This window comes from Delphinapterus leucas, chromosome 3 (assembly GCF_059928025.1).
Source record: "Delphinapterus leucas isolate spDelLeu-1000000601 "Yukka" chromosome 3, BTC_Dleu_Yukka2, whole genome shotgun sequence".
NCBI lineage: Eukaryota > Metazoa > Chordata > Mammalia > Artiodactyla > Monodontidae > Delphinapterus > Delphinapterus leucas.
Genome location: NC_143131.1, coordinates 116,168,244 through 116,188,421, shown reverse-complemented (window position 1 = coordinate 116,188,421; position 20,178 = coordinate 116,168,244). Strand labels below are relative to the sequence as shown.

Here is a 20,178-nt window from a genome sequence, read left to right as displayed (position 1 = left end):
TCTTAAGGGCTACTTGAAGAAACACACAACTGTTTACAAAATAATGTGATAAGGGTGAGACACATAGCTCTGTGACAGTTAATAATTTTAAAAAAATGAACTAGACAAGGAGAATTTCCATGGTGTGTGTGTGTGTCTATGTTTGTACACATATAGGTTATTTTATATAGAAATGGTAGCAAACTATACATACATACTGCTCCTTCCCTTCTGTTCCATTCCACTCATCTCTCTTCCCTTCCCTTCCCTTTCTGACGGATTCCTTCCTGATACCTTGTTCAATCTGAGTATGCTTAGCCTGACTTAAGTATATGTTTAGGAAATAGGGCCAAAGCATTATTAACATATCAATACACACAAAAATATAGTTAGGGTAAGAAAAATTGGAGGTTTTTTACGCACCCTGGGAGATATAGCTTTCAACTTTGAATTTTGAAATTGTAAATTTTGTTGTAGGATTGAGATCAAATTGAGAAATTAATTGAGAACAATCAACATTATACCACGCGGGAGATAGCTGACATAGCTCAAAATATCCAAATCAAGCACTGAAAATCATTTACACCAGTTTGGTTGTGTCCTTTTCTTCTCCCTTCCACTTTTTATTTTGAAAAATTCCAAACCTATACTAAAGTTGGAAAGAATGAACATTCATATACTCTTTACCTAGATTCACCATTTGTTAACGTTGTGCTTCACTTACTTTCTCTTTCTATCTATTTAATCTTTTATTTTGCTGAACCATTTGACAGTAAATTGCAGACATCATGATACTTTACCCCTAAGTATTTTAGCTTGCACCTCCTAAGAACAAGGAAATTCCCTTTTCTAGCCATAAACCATTATCATACCAAAGAAATATCTAGTCAGCATTCAAATTTCCTAACAGTCTCAGAAAAAGTCTTTCACGGTTGTTTCTTTTTAATCCATGATTCAAACAAGGATCATGCCTCCCATTTAGTTCTCATGTCTCTAAATCCCCTTAATCTAGAACTATCTCCCTGCCTTTTTTTTTTTAAGTGGTTTTCATAATGCTAACAGTTTCGAAGAATCCAGGACACCTGTGTTGTAGAGTGTCCCACACATGGAGTTGTCTCATTGTTTCCTCACTATAAGATTCAGGTTAAACATTTTAGAAAGAATACTACCTAGGGGATGCTGTTTCCCTCTCATTAAATGACATTCAGGAATGTATTGGGTTGGCCAAAAGGTTCGTTCGGTTTTTTCCATAAGATGGCTCTAGTAGCACTTAGTTTTTTGTTTTTCTTAAGATTTATTATTTATTTATTTTTAAAATTTATTTTTGGCTGCATCGGGTCTTGGTTGTGGCATATGGCATGTTTGTTGAGGTATGCGGGATCTTTCATTGCAGCATGTGGGCTCTTTGCTGTGGCGCGTGGGCTTCTCTCTAGTTGTGGCATGTGGGGTTTTTTCTCCCTCTTTAGTTGTGGCACGCGGGCTCCAAGGTGCGTGGGCTCTGTAGTTGTAGCGTTCGGGCTCCAGAACATGTGGGCTCTGTAGTTTGTGGCACGCAGGCTCTCCAGTTGAGGCGCACAAACTCGGTAGTTGTGACACGCAGGCTTAGTTGCCCTGCAGCATGTGGAATCTTGGTTCCCTGACCAGGGATCGAACCCGCATTCCCTGCATTGGAAGGCGGATTCTTTACCACTGGACCACCAGGGAAGTCCCACTTAGTTGTCTTTAACTTCATTTGAAACAATTTTGTTAGATTGTATTGTGACAGCTGTCATATTTGCATGCATTAAAAAAAGAAGACATCAAAATTGGTGAATTTTTGTGTAGCCATTTTAATATTGAAGATGGAAGGAGAAAAGCAACATTTTCGGCATATTATGCTTTCTTATTTCAAGAAAGGTAAAAACCAACTGAAACGCAAAAAAAAAGTTTGTGCAGTGTATGGAGAAGGTGCTATGACTGATCGAACATGTCAAAAGTGGTTTGTGAAGTTTTGTGCTGGAGATTTCTCGCTGGATGATGCTCCACGGTGGGGTAGACCAGTTGAAGTTGATAGCGATCAAATTGAGACATTAATTGAGAACAATCAACGTTGTATTACATGGGAGAGAGCTGACTTATTCAAATACCCAAATCAAGTGTTGAAAATCATTTGCATGAGCTTGGTTGTGTTCATCGCTTTGATGTTTGGGTTCCACATAAATTAAGTGAAAAAAACCTTCTTGACCACATTTCTGCGTGTGATTCTCCACTCCAATGTAATGAAAACGTTCTGTTTTTAAAGCAAATTGTGATGGGCAATGAAAAGTGGATACTGTACAATAATGTGGAATGGAAATGATCGTGGGGCAAGCGAAATGAACCACCACCAACCACACCAAAGGCCGGTCTTCATCCAAAGAAGGTGATGTTGTGTATATGGTGGGATTGGAAGGGAGTCCTCTATTATGAGCTCCTTCCGGAAAACCAAACAATTCTCACAAGTACTGCTCCCAATTAGACCAACTGAAAGCAGCATTCAACGAAAAGCCTCCAGAATCAGTCAACAGAAAATGCATAATCTTCCATCAGGATAACGCAAGACCACATGTTTCTTTGATGACAAGGCAGAAACTGTTACAGCTTGTCTGGCAAGTTCTGATTCATCAGCCGTATTCACCAGACAGTGCGCCTTTGGATTTCCATTTATTTAGGTCTTTACAAAATTCTGTTAATGGAAAAAAATTCAATTTCCTGGAAGACTGTGAAAGGCATCTGGGACAGTTCTTTGCTCAAAAAGATACAAAGTTTTGGGAAGATGCAATTATGAAGTTGCCTAAAAAATGTCGGAAGGTAGTGAAACAAAACGGTGAATATGTTGTTCAATAAAGTTATTGGTGAAAATGAAAAATGTGTCTTTTATTTTTACTTAAAAACCGAAGGCACTTTTTGGCTAACACAATAATATAAATTTGTCCTATTTATTAGTGGTGCTGACTTTGACCACTTGTTTTTTTGTTTTTTTGTTTTTTTGTTTTTTTGTTTTTTGTGCGGTACGCAGGCCTCTCACTGTTGTGGCCTCTCCCGTTGTGGAGCACAGGCTCCGGACACGCAGGCTCAGCGGCCATGGCTCACAGGCCCAGTTGCTCCACGGCATGTGGGATCTTCCCGGACCGGGGCACGAACCCGTGTCGCCTGCATCGGCAAGCGGACTCTCAACCACTGCGCCACCAGGGAAGCCCTGACCACTTGTTAAAGGTGGTATTTGTCAGATATACCCGTTTGAAGCACCCCCACTCTCCCCATGTAGTGAATAAGTAATCTGTCAGGTGACACTTTGAGAACCATGAATATCTTTTTTCCCAACAACTTTTCACCCAATGATTTCAGCATCTATGGACGATCTTTGCTGAATCAGTTATTACATTGGTGGTTGCAAAACAATGTTTTTCTTATTCTGTCATCCCTTTTACCTTATTAGAAGACATTTTGCTGGGAAGAGCAGCCCTTCCCACACTTTTTAAAGTGTCCTTACGGACTCATGGACTCTTTTTTTATTCTTTGGGTTACGATTCATTACTATCCTCTTCTTTTAACTAAAAGTATTTTAAATTGAGGTACGATTTACACACAGTGAAATGTATAGATATTAAGTGTAAAATTAAATTCCTTTTGACAGATGCCTATGCTTACATAGCTCCTGCCCTATCAAGATAAAGAACATATCCATTACCAGAAGAAATTTCCTTTGGCCCCTTCCCAGTCAGCGCAGAACTGATTTCTTCATTATTCTTTTTGATGTTTGAATTGTCCCAGACGTCGGCAATGAAAAAGCGCCATCTAGCTCGCTCTGTGTCTGTTCGTTGTGTCCCCCTTAATCTTTGAGCACTTTCTTGCTTTCTGGCGCAAGAAAGTGTTTTGTCTTATTACTACTTGTTATTGTTATTATTGTTTTTTAAGAGCTGAAAATATCCCATGGTATCGATACTAGTTTAATAATTTCTCCACTAGTGGATTTTGGATTGTTTCCTTTTTTATCCTGTTACAAAAACGCTGCAGCAAACATCTTGGAACACATATTCTTGCACCACTTTTGTGAATGTTTTTGTTGACTAGAGCTCTAGAAGTGATATTTCTAGGTCAAAGATATGCACATTTGAATTTTTGATTGATATTGCCAAATTCTTCCTTCCCTTCTTAAGCCGCGTTAGTTAAGTTTCCATTAACAGTGGTGGTTTCCCCGCTGTCTTACCAACATTGAAGTTTACCTGTCTCTGTGTATATGGTGGTGCAGAGTTTGAATTTGAACTTAACCTTGAGTAAGGCAAACATCCAAACCATAGATTCCCCTTTTTGCTTCGAAGCCCCATTTTGATTTGTATAGAAATGAAATCTCTCCTCAAAGGAGAGGGTTGACCCAAGGAGAAATTTTTGCCATTTTCTGTCATTCAGTGTCACATTCACCATTACAGCCAGCTTTTGCAGAGGATATCTTTATTGTTTTTGTTCTGCATTAAATGAACATGGGAGATAGATGAAGAGACGGGGGTGTGTGATGGGGATGATGATATTGCCCCCAGGGCTTCTGGTCCTCTTGGACAGTCTTCGTAAAATTTGGTTCAGTTACTGCTCTGTATTTCTACCCTGAGGTAACTATTGGAATTTATTTTTATTTTGCGATGAACCTTGATGATTCTGTGTTTGGGGTAGCAGGTTTTTCTTAGCGTACCTGTGTGTGTGTGTGAGAGAGAGAGCACTCTCTGACGTCAGATAGTAGAGACTTTGTGTTTTTGTTTTATTTTAAGTATTAAATTTAAAGGTGTTTACATTAGCCTAAACACCTTTGTGGATGACTTGTAACTTTTCTTTCTTTTTTCAGGTTGAGGAAGTTGTTTGAAAGCTGTTTAAAGTTAATGCCTCTTTGCAAAAGTTACCTATGTTGATTTTCCTTACAGGTATTTGAAGCTGTGATTTCATGGATCAATTACGAGAAAGAAACCCGTTTAGAGCACATGGCAAAGCTGATGGAACACGTCCGTCTCCCTCTCTTACCGAGGGATTACCTTGTCCAGGTGAGTGCTATGTGAAGAGCCAAGCACTTCCCTGCTCACCCAAGCCTCCTAGGAGTAGCAGTGGGCAACCCCGGTTGTATGGAGTGGTGAGTTTCCTGGGTCCTTTCTGTGGAGTGAGGGCACCAACCCACTGGGTTCAGTGTGAGGCATGGTAGTGTAAGGTTTAAGAGCATAGGTTTGGGAATGAGACACTAAGGTTTAGTTCCTCCTCTTCTACTTCTTAGCTTTAAGCCTCAGTTTCTTTTTCTCTAGAAGAGAAAATTATACTAGAGCCCAGCAGGGTTGTTGTGAGGACCAAAGGAGCTGTAAGGATGCGGTTCAGGTGTTAGCATGGAGCTGGGGATGACACATGTTCAACAGAAGTTATTAGCTGTTTTTGTTGTACAGAACTGAAGCAAGAAGGGTCATTTCCATCATGTTTCTATGTTCCCTTTTTGCCTTCGTGTTAGGCAACTTGGGGCCCAATTCAGGACTGTAAAAACCAGCTCTTCTCAAGTGCCTGGAATACATACTGCATCTGCTTCCTCTAAAACATGGCGCCACATATTTTCTCATTTAATCCTTGTAACAACCCTGTGAGCAGAGGTTAAAATCCCCTTTTTACAAATGTGGGCTGTGAGGCTTATGGAGGTTGGGATTTATCTGGAGTCACCAGCTAGTAAGTGGCAGGGTTAGGATTCAAATCCAAGTCTGTCTGGCTCTAGACCACCCACCTTCCCTAAGCAGGCCCCACCTTTAATACTTTCTCTTCTGTTTGTATATTTTACATGACTTAACTTTGTAGTGTCAGTGGCATTAGATGTTTTCCAGGCAGGCAGAGGATAAAACTTAAATAGACAAATAACAAGTGCCAAGGCAGTAGGCCAGCCCTCAGCCGTCCTCAAGAAGTCCCTGGGAGGAATGGCAGATGTGAAGCCGGGATAAGAGTAGGTTCAGCAGCCCAGCAGCTGAGCTCTGTCACTTCTTGACTGTAAGACACTGGGCGAATCCTCAGCCTTGCTAAGCCTCTGTCTTCTCATCTGGTGAAAATAGCCCCTGCCCTTATAGGGTCATTTGGGGATAGAATGAGATAAACCATGTAAAGCCTACAACCCTGTGTTCAGTGATATCTCTATGGTCTTCACGACCACTGCTACCGTTGGTAGTAGCGGGAGAGAGTATCCTTACCAGCACTTATAAAGTCTTCATCTTGTGGTGCTGTTGATCACAGGCCTCAGGAGTCAGTGGAATGGTCTCTGAATCTCTGAACCTTAGCCCTCTTCTCAGGGGCCGGGGCGTATATTCTCAGGCCTTCATACATGCCCTGCGTTTTACACTTTGGATGGCACCACTGCCACCTGGTGGCCGCACATCCTTCGTGTAGGAGAGGCCCCCTCAGCAGAGGCACTGAACCCACCTGAGCTCCCCGTGTCAGAGCCAAACCTCCCACTATCCTGAGTGGGGCCTAACCACCGGTGAAGGCGGACACCTGGCCTCCAGCACAGTCTCACTTTCACAAGGAGGAAGGGCGGTTTGTGGACTTGGGTTCCGGAGAAAGCTAAAGGGGCTTTAGATACCCCTACGCACAACCTCCGTCAGGTACCCACAATGGAAATTTAATGAAGACTTTAGGAAATAGTTCCTGGGTTATTAGGGCAAGGTCAGGTTTAGATCTGGAGAAGGAGGAGCTCAGAGACAATGTGCATGAGAACTGTTGTGTGGGACTTTTTTTTTTTTTTCAGAACACCTCTGGAAGGAGATGTTTCATTAACACTCATTTTCTCCAATAAAAATGTTAAAGAAAAACCAACCCCCCCCCCGCCCCCCGCAAAACACTCATTTGACCTTGAAATGTCAAACTAGTCTAACCACTGGGGATGGCTGATGGTAGAGGAGGAGGCTGAGAGAAAGGAAAGCTCTGGGCAGACCTGTACCAACACTGACTTCTGGGGGAGTTGTTTTGTTGTTGTTGTTGCTGTTTTCTTTTAATAGCTAACCTTTATTAGGCTTTTATTAAATATTTACAAATATTGTGCCAAATGTATAACATGCCATATCTTATTTAAAAATTTGTCCTTGTGATAAAATATGTACAATATAAACTTCATCATGGTAACCATTTTAAGTGTACAGTTCAGTGGCATTAATTGCATTCACTGTGCTGTACAACCATCACCATACCCATTTCTAAAACTTTTTCATCATCCCAAATTGAAACTCTGTACCCATGAAGTACTAACTCTCTCAGGGAGCTTTTCATTCAAGCCGAATGAGTTCTTTGGGAGCAGTAGCTACTCATGCATTTTTCCTTCTTCCCAAGCTTTTAAAGAGATCCTCTCCCACCCTTTTTCATTTTTAACCGACCCCAAACGTTTATGATTTGTCCCTACCTGCCTCAATCCCTCAGTAGGAGGGAAAAAAAAACTTCCAAGAAAACGGAGTGTCCCTGGGGATAGTCTGTGGGGAAGGAGGTGTCCAGAGATAACACAGGCGCCCTCACTGATCCTTCTTTTCCTGCCAACTCCAACACTACCCAGCAGGTGATGGCCCTGGCCGCATTCCCATTCCTAGTTACAGGTGGGGGACCCAGGAGCGGCTCAGCCAGGCCTGTGCATGACAGCTTGAGGGCTGAGATAATTGAGGTGGGGAGGCCCTTCTCATTCTCTGACTGGACCTGAGGGCCTCTGGGTCAGAACCCTTGTCTTGTGCATCATTTTCTCCCCCGGGTCCAGCACTGAGCTGCCCAACCAGGAGACATTCAATCACTGTTAGCTGCTGAATGGAACTGACCTTGCCAACAGCTCCCAAACACTCCAGCAAAGAAGACATGGAGTAGCCTCTGAAGACCACACTACCCCTTACAGATATGCCACGTAGCAATCTGACCTGTGCCCAAGGGTGGAGATTTGAGAGTCAGAGTACCAGCGTGGTTCATCCTTAGCTTTGCTTGTGAAATATTTAGGCCCACACTTGCTGAGCACCTGCTTAAGTCCTTGGCTCCAGAATAAGGCATGAGGAAGCCACAGCCCCAGCTTAGATGCAGTCCAAGTGGAGGTCAGTTGGTGGGACTTTTGTGCAGGACACTCTTTCTGCTCTGATACCACTGCTCTGTTGGAGAGTGCCTCACTGGACACTTCTCCCTGAGGCTTGCACTGTAAGATAATGAATATGAATTCTTCTTCTTGAATATCACCTTATTATACCCAGTGCCTCCAAAGGTTGGCCGATGCATCCCACTGTTTTCCTCTTTCCCTCCCTCTCCTTCTCTCAAATATCTGGCCATTTGCCTTAAACATTATAATACATTCCAACCAGAAGGCATGTGGAAAGAAGCTTTAGGGACAATCAGTTGTCTTTGTTTTGCATAATCTTGTTAAGCCTATAAACAAACAAACAAACACAACCTGTGAGGTTGTGGGGGACTTTAATATGCCCATCTTACAGATGAGGAAACTGAGGATCAGAGGAGTTAAATGGTAGAGCTGGGATTTGTATCCCTGTCTGCTTGATGCCAGAGCTTAATCACCTACTCCATTGTTCTCTTGAGATGCAGGAGGTGGGCACTAAGCTGTAACTCTGTGGACCTTTGTCTTAGGGTCTGAGATGGTGCGGTATGGGAACGAATGAGTGTGAGAGTACAGGAATGACTCAGCCCAGGGAGATGGCTTGGGAAATGGGGCCGAGTTCTGCACCAGGATCACCTATGGGTTATTACCTCTAGACAGTTGAAGAAGAAGCTTTGATAAAGAATAACAACACCTGTAAGGACTTCCTCATCGAGGCCATGAAATATCATCTTCTCCCTCTGGATCAGAGGCTCTTGATTAAAAACCCAAGGACGAAGCCCAGGACTCCAGTTAGCCTGCCCAAGGTAAGCCCCAGCCCAGTCACTGCCAAGAGTTGGAACTGTGATCTGGGAAAATGGCCTTGTACTCCTGTCTCCAAGTCTCTCCTCACACATGGCTGCCCTGCATCTCGGTTGTATTTACCACCTAGGAGATGGAGTCTGCTGGTTCCTCGTGAATCTGCTGGTACCTCTCTCTTCCGGGGTCTTCCTTTCCTAAGGGTTTCAAGGTAACCTTCACTGTCACCAGGAAGGATTGTGAATAACTCAGGTCTCTTTCTTCTTCCCTTCCTGTTTTACACCATGGTATGGGCTCTGTTTCTTTTGGAAGCAGAGGAGTAGCTGGGTGGGTCTTGACGTAGTGTTGGCCACAGCAGTCCTCTTTCTAGGCCATTCTTTGAGTCAGAACAGTCCTAGTCTGGTTTCTCCCCTCACCACAGAGCCATAAAGGACAATTAGGGCTGCCAGAGGAGAAAGGGGCCCTTAAGGAGTCCTACAGGTAAGGAAGTGGGGGAAAGATATGGGGGAGATGAGAGCATGTGAGGGGGCAGGCAGGGGGAGGGAAGGATGAGCGTAGGAGGGGACACCATGATGGAAGGTCTGTGCTGGGTACTGGCTCTCTGGTTCCCTGCAAGTCCCCACCCCTCCGTGGTCCTCAGGTTCCTCACATGTAGAGTGAAGGATGCTGCACTAGATGGTCTCTCAAGGCCTTTCTACCTTGGCATTCGAGTCGTCTTTCCAGGATCCTAACATGAAGTCTAGGGGGAGGTCCCAGCCAACCCAGGAGGAAGGGTAGAGGAGAGGAATGAGTCGTGTTGGCTCATCCACTACAAGTAGGCAGCACCCAGGGATTCCTTGCCTTGTCCTTCTCTTCCTCTTTGCGGTTGGCTGCCTTACTCCTCGCCTGCTGCTTCCAGGAAGGGTTTCATGGGGCTAGAGAAGCATGTTGTCCAAGACCAGATATTTGGATTTTCTGAGGTTTGCTTCTCTCCACTCTGCTCTGTGACCCCAGATCATGGAGAACATAGTGGTTGCAATGTGAACAAAGGTTACAAATGTCCCAGATAGTATAAGCAGCTGACATTTATTGAGTACTTACTGTGTGCCAAGCAGTGAGCTGAAGATATCGCATAGAAAGTAGAGGCAGTTATCCTAGTTCAGGAAGGAGGAAACTGAGGGTCAGAGAGATTAACTGACTTGCCCAAAGTCAACACAGCTAATGTGGTGGAACCAGGTTTTTTTTGGTTTTGTTTTAATACATTTATTTATTTATTTTTGGCTGCGTTGTGTCTTCATTGCTGCGCGTGGGCTTTCTCTAGTTGCGGTGAGCGGGGGCTACTCTTTGTTGTGGTGCATGAGCTTCTCATTGTGGTGGCTTCTCTGGTTGCAGAGCATGGGCTCTAGGTGCTTGTGCTTCAGTAGTTGTGGCACGTGGGCTCAGTAGTTGTGATGCATGGGCTTAGTTGCTCCGCGGCATGTGGGATCTTCCCAGACCAGGGCTCGAACCCCTGTCCCCTACATTGGCAGGCGGATTCTTACCCGCTGTGCTACCAGGGAAACCCCCTGGAATCAGGTTTTGAATTGAGTCTTTCTCCCGCTGCAAACCTGTTCTTGAACCCTTACCATCCTGTACCTGCTCCACCTTTGTAAACCTGATTTTTACCTACCTGTCTGCCTCCTGTTGCACAGTGCCAGCTAGGAGGGACAGCCACAGGGCATGGGTCTCAGCCTTGGGACCATTTGCCTTATTGCATGTTGATGCGTTTTGTTTTGTTGGAACATTGCATCAAAACTTCTTCATATTTTTCAAAATGAAAATAACTTAGCTTTCTTTGATTATAGAAATGTATGCTCATTGTAGATTATTAAAAGGATTTCAAAATAAAGTAAAAATCACCTGAAATCCTTCCACCCAGGGACAGTCACTGCTATCATTTTGATGAATTTTCTTCCAGACGTATCTCTGTGCACTTATTCACAAATAGGTCAAACTGTACACTTTTAGATAAATGGACTCTTGCTACACAGATTGAAATCTTTTTCTCCTACTCAACCAGATGTTACAGACTGCATTCAATGTTATCACTATGGGTAAAAACAGTATTTAAATTGTAATAGGTGCATGGCATTTAATTATATTTATGTGCTATTATTTATGTAACTGTCATCTATTGATGGGCCTTGCAATAATTTCCATTTTTTAAAATATCTAAACATATATGTGTCAAATATCCTTTAGAAGATGGCATCTTGTTTTGGTTTGCATTTCTTTAATTGTGAGTAAGATTAATCTTGGTTTCAAAGGATTATTGGCATTTGTATATTTGGGGGGTGTGGAAATTCCCTGTTCATGTCCTCTGCCCATTTTTCTGTTAGACTGTATTTTTTTAATTAATGGTTTTTACATGCTCTTTTTAAAGAGTTTAGGCCCTTGTATGTGTTTTACATATTTTTTTCTTAGTTTGTAGTTTGTCTCTAAACTTGTTTGTAACATTTTGAATCCCGAAAAATAATAAGTAGTCAAATTAATCTATCTTCTGCTTTATAGCTTAGGTTTTGCTTAGAAATGTTTTCCCTGCTCTGAGATTTAAAAAAAAAATACTCTGTGTTTTCTTCAAGTACTTTTATGATTTCTGTTTTACGTTTGAATCTTTGATGCACTTAGAATTTGTTTTGGTGTAAAGAGTGAGGGTAGGAATTCAGGTTTATTTGTATTGCAGATCATGAGGCTGTTGCCTCAAAGTTATCTTATTAAATAATCTCTCTCTCCCATGGACTTGAATATCACCCTCATTATGATCTAAATTTCTACCAGCTTTGTGTCTGGAGAATATTGATTCTAAGGTGCACTGTTGTTTTGTGTGCAGGCGGTTTTTTTATATCCCGGGTTTTCAGCTGGCCTTATTGCTTGTCTGTGACTTTTCTCTTTGAAAACTGAGGTTCTCATCCTATCTAATATCAGGTTAATGACGTCTTTTCCTGGGGAGTGTATTCTGGAACTAAGGAAATGGTGCAGAGCTGGCCCATTTTCTTTGTGTGGTGACCCTACCCAGTGGCCTCTCCTTTTCTAGGCTCCATGTCTGGCTTTTACAGCATACACCCATGAAAAGACAGTTTTGAAAATCAAAGCCAAGTTTGTATCTGAGCCTGGACTAAGCATGCTTGAGACAACCCTCCCCCCGCCCCCCCCCCCCCGCTCCCCACCTCTGCAACATACCTTGTGTCCCTTCCCAGATATTGATTCTATAATTGAGAAGAGTCCACCCCCTGTTTCAGGAGGCCAAAGTTGTCCCCCTGTCGCCTCTACTCCTTAGGAACCATTTATTTTCCAAATGAAAATGTTTAGGTTTCTGAGCACGTGGCCTTCTGCAGGCGACTGGCACCGTGACTTCCTTTGAATCTGTTGAAGGAATTTAAAAAAAGGCGTTGCTGCTCTTTGCCTCATTGTTCCCCCAGCTTTAGTCCTTAAATGATTTAAGGTTATATTGTCCATGCTGCTTCTCAACCTCTACTCCTTTCACCATTGTGTGGGCACTTGAGTTAACAAGATCTCCACTTTGGGTTTGAGGAGTGGGGTGTGCTGGGGGGAGCTGTCACTTTGAGGATTATGGACTGTGCCTTATCTCATTAAATCATGATAATAATAGGTCAGTGCTAGTCATATCCCTACTTTACAGAGTTTAATCAGAGAGGTTAAGTAACTTGCCCAGTAATACAGCTAGTAAGTGCAGAGCTGGGGTTTGAACAAGGTCTGTTCCACTCCAAAGTCTTGTACCAAACTGCCTTCAGGGACAGGTTTTCACGTTTTGGTGGCAGATAAAAAAAGATTCTTTTCTTTCTCTTCCTTTTCTTTTCTCTTTTCTTTCTTTTCGCTTCCCTCTCCCTATTTTTCCTTCCTCCCTCCCTCCCTCCCTCCCTTCCTTCCTTCTCTTCATCTTTCTTTTTTTTCTTTCACATCAAAATATTCTTTAATTAAAGCTCTATAATATCTCATTCATCTCATTGAGATGCATTTCTAATACATTTACTTCTTCTTTTTTAAGTTAGTGCTTTATATTTTTAGAGCAGTTTTAGATTCATAGCAAAATTGAGGGGGGGACTTCCCTGGTGATCCAGTGGTTAAGACTCTATGCTCCCAGTGCAGGGGGCCTGGGTTCAATCCCTGGTCAGGGACTAAGATCCTGCATGCTGCAACTAAAGATCTCCTGTGCCACAATGAAGATCCTGCATGCAGCAACAAAGATCCTGTGGGCTGCAACTAAGATGTGGCACAGCCAAATGCATTTTTTTTTTTTTTTTCTGGTACACGGGCCTCTCACTGTTGTAGCCTCTCCCGTTGTGGAGCACAGGCTCCGGACGCGCAGGCTCAGCGGCCATGGCTCACGGGCCTAGCCACTCCGCGGCATGTGAGATCTTCCCGGACCGGGGCACGAACCTGTGTCCCCTGCGTCGGCAGGTGGACTCTCAACCACTGCGCCACCAGGGAAGCCCCAATAAATACTTTTTTAAAAATTGAGGGGAAGGTACAGAGATTCCCCATATACCTTCTGCCCCCACACATGTGTAGCTTTCCTCATTATCAACATCCCATATTTTTAAAAATTCCTATTTATTGAGGTACAATAATTTATTCACAGTAAAATTTGCTCTTTTTAAAAAGGGATGCAGTTTGATGAATTTTGACAAATGCACGCAGTCATATACCCACCATCCTCATCAAAATATAGAATATTTTAATCACTCCAAAAACTTCCCTTGTGCTGCTTTGTAGTCAAGCGCCTTCTCCCAGCCCCAGCTCCTGACAGCTACTGATCTGATTTCTGTCCTTACAGTCTTCTCTTTTCTAGAATGTCATAAATGTATCGTAATTATGCCATATGTAGCCTTTTGATCTTGCCTTATTTCTCTTTGCATCATGTTTTTGAGATTCATCCATGTTGTTGCACGTATTAAGAGTTAATTCCTTTATATTGCTAAGGAATATTCCATTGTATGGATGGACTGTAATTTGTTTATCCATTTACTGGCTGATGGACATTTGGGTGTTCAGTTTTTGGCTATTACAAATAAAGCTGCTTTGAACATTCACTTACAGATTTTTGTGTGGACGAGTATTTTAATTTCTCTTGGGTAAATACTTTAAATTCTCTTGGGAGTACGATTGTTGGGCTGAATGGTAACTGTAAGTTTAACTTTTTAAGAAATTGCTAAACTGTCTTTCAAGATGACTGTGCCATTGTGCTTTCCCATCAGCAATGTATGAGAGTTCTTGTTACTCAACTGTCTCACCACTCCTTGTATTATCTATTTAAAAACAATTTGGCCATTCTAGTAGGTATGTGGTCGTATCTCATTGTGGTTTTAATGTGCATTTCTCTAATGATTAATGATGTTGAGCATCTTTTCATGTGCTTATTTGCCATTTATTTGTCTTCTCTGGTGAAGTCTTTGTTCAAATCTTTCCCCATTTAAAAAATTATTTTCTAATTATTGAGTTGTAAGAGTTCTTTATAGGTCTGGCCAACTCAAAGTCTTTGCTTTTGACCATGACATGATACTAACCCCACAAAGATGATAGTAGCAGGTCTAATTGCTGAGCACGTGCTAAGCGCTGAGCTGAGTGACTTACATTTATTATCTAATAAGATTTTCAAAATTGTCGTTATCCCCCTTTTACACATGGGGAAGTTGGATCTCGGGTTATGTCACCTACTCGCTGTGTATTAGTTTCTGCATTTCAGATTACCCTAACCTTGGTGGCTTAACACAGCAAACGTTTGTTATCTTAGTTTCTGTGGGCAGGGATCCTGGAGAGGCTTAGCTGGGTCATCCTGGCCCAGGGCCTCTCGTGGGGTTGTAGTCGAGCTGCTGGTTGGGACTGCAATCACCCCCAGGCTTGTTTGGGGAGGATCTGATTCTAAGCTTACTCTTGTGCTTGCTTGTAGGTATCAGTTCCCCACCCCACAGGCCTCTCCATAAGCTCCTCGGGTGTCCTCATGACACGGCAGCTGGCTTCCCCAGAGTGAGTGATTCTACAGCAAAAGAATGAGAGAGCACGCCCATGACAGAAGCTGTAGTCTTTAAATAACCTTCTCTCAAAGTGATGTCCCATCACATCTGCTGTATTTTATTTCCTGGGTGTGAGTCAGCAAGTCTACCCCACACTCAAGGGAGGGGGTGGTGATTAAGTTCCATGTCTTGAGTGGAGGAATATCAAAGAATTTGCGATGTATCTGGAAGCACAGCTAGTAAATAGCTAAGCTGAGATTTAAGTCCAGGGTGACTGACTTCAGACCTTGCCTCCACATTTCACAAAAGCATTTTAGCTTTTGTGTACTTTGAGTACATTCTTTGAGTACTGGGTAGAAAGAAACCTGATTCCTACCCTCTGAGGACTTTTAAGAAGTCCCTCTGAGAAAGTAAGGTAGAAATATACAAGTGGCCAAATAAAAGGAGGAAGAAGAGAAGTTGAGAGACAATGGGGCTACTTGGAGGAGTGGCCACAGGAATTCCAAGGGCCAGCTGGCTTGTGCTTTCATGAATTCAGTCCAAGTTGGCTTTCTGACAGAGCTGACTTTGAGAAACAAAGGGGTGGAGAGAGATTTGCACATTGTTCTCAGCAATTCTCAGCAGAGAATCTGTTTGCCAGCCAAACCTCCTCCCTGAAAGAAACAAGACTCTGCCTTGAGATAGCTGCAGAGGCTAAGAAGGGTGTTTTTTTCTTGTGCCATATATGCATTGATCATACTGACATATTCAAGCCAGAACAGCTAATAGCATCATCTGGGCTCCCACAAGTTCACCACCCAGCACTTTCCCTGAGGCTGGGTTGCCATGGACAACCAGGGGCTGACTCCCAGCCGCTCAACGATACTCCTGCGTTACCTTGTGCTGCAGATGGCAGCAGAGAAATGAGGTTCCAGGAAGATGCAAATAAACCCTTTGGAGATGTACTGAATCTGGCACTTTTCACTGTCATTTCAGTGCAGTTGACATCTTTATTCAACTCTTTACAATGACACCAAAAAGCCATTTGGGCTGGAAGTGGGTGGCTTCCTCCTGAGTTGGTCTGTCCTGCCTTCAGAAGACAGTGTTGGAAACAAGGCTGTTGGCAGGGTGGGTAGGATGACTTCTCACCTGGGCCGGGCCCACGGATGGACACTGCTCCTCCCTCATCTCGGTCCTTTAAATGGACCCAGGCAAGACCCTGGGAAACACCCTGGGGTCCTGAAAACCCCCCGTCATTATCCCTGGAATTACTGGCGCTCACTTTCCCGTTCACAGATCATAAGCGTCCTTTTCTACCGTTTGTTGGGAATCTGTTTTAGCAGCTGCTTTAAACGGTAGCAATGATGCTGGTGTTGATCTAATAATAGAAGTTAACATTTAGTATGTGCTGTTTACCGAACGCTGTGCTAAATGCTTTATATCATTTAAGCCTCCTGACACCCATGGGAGAAACATCTTATTATCCTGATATTTTAGGTGATGGAAGCGAGCTTGGCAAGGTTAAGTGCCTGCCCAGGTTCACACAGCTAGTTAGTGACGGGGCTGGTATTTGAGCGCAGATGTGTCTGACTCCAAAGTCCGTTTCCCACTCCCGCTCTCCTCCCTGGGTCTTGCTCCCGCGCTGCTGCTTCTTCACCCCTCGTGGTCCGTGCACCTTGGCTGTCAGTCCTTGCCTGGAGCACCTGTTGCTCAGAACCTGCTGGGACAAGTCTTCTGCCTCGACCTCGACATGCTCCTTTGGATGAATTTTTGGTGTTAGCCCTGCGGCCCCACGCACCAGGGTAAGAGAGACTCTTGCTTCCTGCCCTGGCCCGAGGGACCGACTGGCTGGGCCTGCCTTCTGCCCAGCTCACCGGTCATGGAAGAGAGTTTGGACACACACTCTACTCTTGCCTGATGAACAAGGTGTACAGAGCCTGGGTCATTCCACTCCCCTGAGTGCAGAGTCTAATGACTTAGGGTTGGGGTCCTGATGCACAAATGGGCTGGGAAGCTCTGCGCTGTTCACTTCGTGCCCTTCCCCTGGCTAGTCTCTGCTACCTGATGGCTCTCAGACACAGAGCAGTTGTCATGTTGTGAGGAGGGACCAACATGCCTGCACTGACACAGTCACACTGGTGGAGTTCAGACTCATCCAAGTGAAAGAAACAGTGTTAAATGTTTTTTTAAAAAAACCGTCTTGTTATGCTGGGAGTGAAATTTCCTTCCCAAGGATTCAGGTAGTCTTTACATGGTCTCACTAATGTCCCTAAAGTAAATGGCCATTTGACTTTCTAAAATGAGGGTGTTTTCCTTGGGAGTGGTCCAGTAGCCATGTCCCGCACAGTCGAGTCTGGCTCACCAGTGTTGTGTCACCCAGAACTCTCCACTCACCAAGAGGTCTGCAGCCTTTAACACAGTGATGACTGAGACTTGGGGTCAGGACCCTGGGTGCCCTGCAGGGCTCCCAAGTACATTGCTGTCCTTGAGTGTGATGAGGTTATGTTTGGTCTAGCATAATTGTTAGCCTGGAACTAGTTCTTTAGTATTTTATGATTCCCATATGATCACTGGTAGTTCTTACTCAGAGTTACCTTGAAGGATAAATGTTAAACATAGTGATCATTTAATAAGCTGATTTGACTCAGTAATTTCTATTAAAGACATTACACATCTTTAGTAAAGTGGGACTTAGGGGTGTCAGGGGAAGAAAGAAATATGCCTATTGAAGTCTTTGGGCCTGAGTTTTTCTGGAAATGTCAAATGTGGGCTTGCAAGAAAGAACGGTTCAAGTCTCTTCTTGCCCTGACAAGAAGAGACTTGAGTAGCTGGAGGTTTACAGTTTCAGAGGTGTAATACATGTAGACTTTGGGGAATATTCGTTTTTGTCTAATTGGTTGCTAAAATCAGGTATCTATGGAAACAACCATCTGTTAGTAGTCAAGATAGGAAATGTATTCTTTTTATGCTGTACAATTACACATTGATGACCGTATTGCTCCTTGTATGATGGCTTTTTGTAAGACCTGCCATAGAAATTGGACTTCTCATGTCTACGAGAGAAGGAGAAAGTATACCTACTCCTCCCTCTGCCTTGAGCTACCTCCACATTTTCAGAAACCAATGGTCCTACCCCCACGAAACCTCATAATTGCTCTTCCTAGATTATTGTACAAGTTTGGAATTTTAGAAGTCGTCTCTCACCAGTGGTTTTATAAGCTCAAAGGCAAGTTTATTTTGAAAACCTTGTTCTGTATCTTTTTTGTCTTTCTATGCAGGTGTTACTTTAACATTAAATTTTTTGCATTTCTATAATATCGCTTCTGTGTTATTATGAAAATTCTCAGAGATGAGTGCTGGATTTTCTCCAGTATGAATGTACTTCCCTACCCTGGTGGAAGATGGTTTCTGGGACATGGTTAAGTCCCCTGAAGCTTTGCCTTTTTTGTTTATAGAAGAGGTCTTGATAGCTTATGCAAAGAATAAACAGCCTTCTGGTGGTTGAGTCAAAAGATGGGAAAAGCTCTCTTTCTCTCTTTGTTTGTTTTCCTCAAATTCTGTCCCCAGAATTGTAATCTGGTGTCTAACATGTTTTAACCCAAGAAAGAGACATTCTAGCTTGTGGTTTTTTTTTTTTTATTTAACTGTATTTTTTTTAATTAAAAAAATTATTTATTTATTTTTGGCTGTGTTGGGTCTTTGTTGCTGCATGCGGGCTTTCTCTAGTTGCAGCGAGTGGGGGCCACTCTTCGTTGAGGTGTGCAGGCTTCTCATTGCGGTGGCTACTCTTGTTGCGGAGCACGGGCTCTAGGCACGCGGGCTTCAGTAGTTGTGGCACGTGAGTTCAGTAGTTGTGGCTCATGGGCTCTAGAGCACAGGCTCAGTGGTTGTGGCGCACGGGCTTAGTTGCTTCACGGCATGTGTGATCTTCCTGGACCAGGGCTTGAACCCGAGTCCCCTGCGTTGGCAGGCAGATTTTTAACCACTGTGTCACCAGGGAAGCCCTGTAACTGTGTATTTTTTCATTTAACTCTTTGCATGTGGTCTTTACTATTCATTTATTCTTTATTCCAAATAAATATTTGAGTCATCACTTTTACCTGGTACCCTAGGGCCCTAAGGTTATCTTGGTGATTGAGGCAGGTACATTTTTCTGCGCTGGCAGGGCTCACTGTCTAGAAGGGAGACAAGGTTACTGGACAGTTACAGCACAGTGTGGGGCACTTTTAATGGGAGAACCCAGGGCATATGTGCTCTCAGAAAAGGACCTGTAACTCAGCTTTGGAGGTCAGAGAGGTCCTCTTGGAGGAAGTGACGTGTAAACTGAGACCTGAAAGATAAGCAGGTGTTGGGGGGGGGGATCAGATGGGGGAAGAGTGTTTCAAGGAGAGGGTGTTGGGTACTTGATGTCACTGCAGAAAGAAAACTAAAAATTAGTTTTATTCCCAGTTAGCCACAAAATCAGATTTCAAAGAAAATCCTTGTAATGTTTTGACTTCATTTCAACTTTACCAACTCAAAACCAGAAAGACAGTACAAGTTCTAGGTATGTTTATGAATGCGGGTCATTCAGCCCTGGAGGAATAAGTTGGGCATTGTCTGAAGTTTGCCAAGAGGCTGTGTTCATTAACATCCCCCTTGAACTGTTCATGGATGCCTATCTAAGCAAAGAATTACAGATGGGAAGGAATGTTGAATTCTGCATCTCTCTGAAAAGGGCTGCTCTTGACACAGGGCAGTGGACCTTCTGAGCAGAGGAAAGTCAAATGCAGAACATTTATTTATGGAGGCACCAACGGCTCTAAGTCTGGACTATGTGTCCTGGGTTCCTTTGGCATGTTCCAGAAGTCAGAACGGAATTCTGAGTTTTTGAACATTGGTCACTTACATTCGGTCACAGAAGTGCTATAGACTAACTCTGATGACTAGTGACCACCCACATGGGCAGTAGGTGAGCCTGAATCTAGAATCTTGGGTCATAAATAATTGATCTTGAGCAATGATTGTCAGCCCTATACCTGTCTCCCTATATGGTGGATAATGTTCAGCTGCACTCACAGATTTTGATCATCACTTTTCTCCCCAAAAATGCTTTGCAGGGAAGCAAAGATCACTATGATAATTATAACGGCAGAAATGGTTGATGGCACATCATCAGGAAATCTCTATGTTTGTGGGTTAAAACAGGGGTTGTCAAAGTATGACTCTTGGAAATGCAGCATCAGCATCAACTGGGAACTTGTTAGAAATGCATATTTTCAGTCCCACTTCAGACCTACTGACTCAGAAACTCTGTGGGGTAGGGCCCAGCAATTTGTGTCTCAGCAAGCCCTCAAGGAG

The 20,178-nt window shown here is 43.4% G+C and overlaps 1 protein-coding gene across 2 annotated transcripts in view; it reads left to right on the top strand.

The window, feature by feature from the left end:
- Positions 1-20,178, top strand: part of KLHL3 (kelch like family member 3) — a 111,729-nt gene that overhangs the window by 72,393 nt on the left and 19,158 nt on the right. For both annotated transcript variants that reach the window (XM_089909357.1, XM_089909356.1), the window contains exons 7-8: positions 4,911-5,027; positions 8,728-8,877. In XM_089909357.1, the coding sequence (XP_089765483.1) occupies positions 4,911-5,027; positions 8,728-8,877 (267 nt within the window). The remainder of the gene's footprint in view (positions 1-4,910; positions 5,028-8,727; positions 8,878-20,178) is intronic.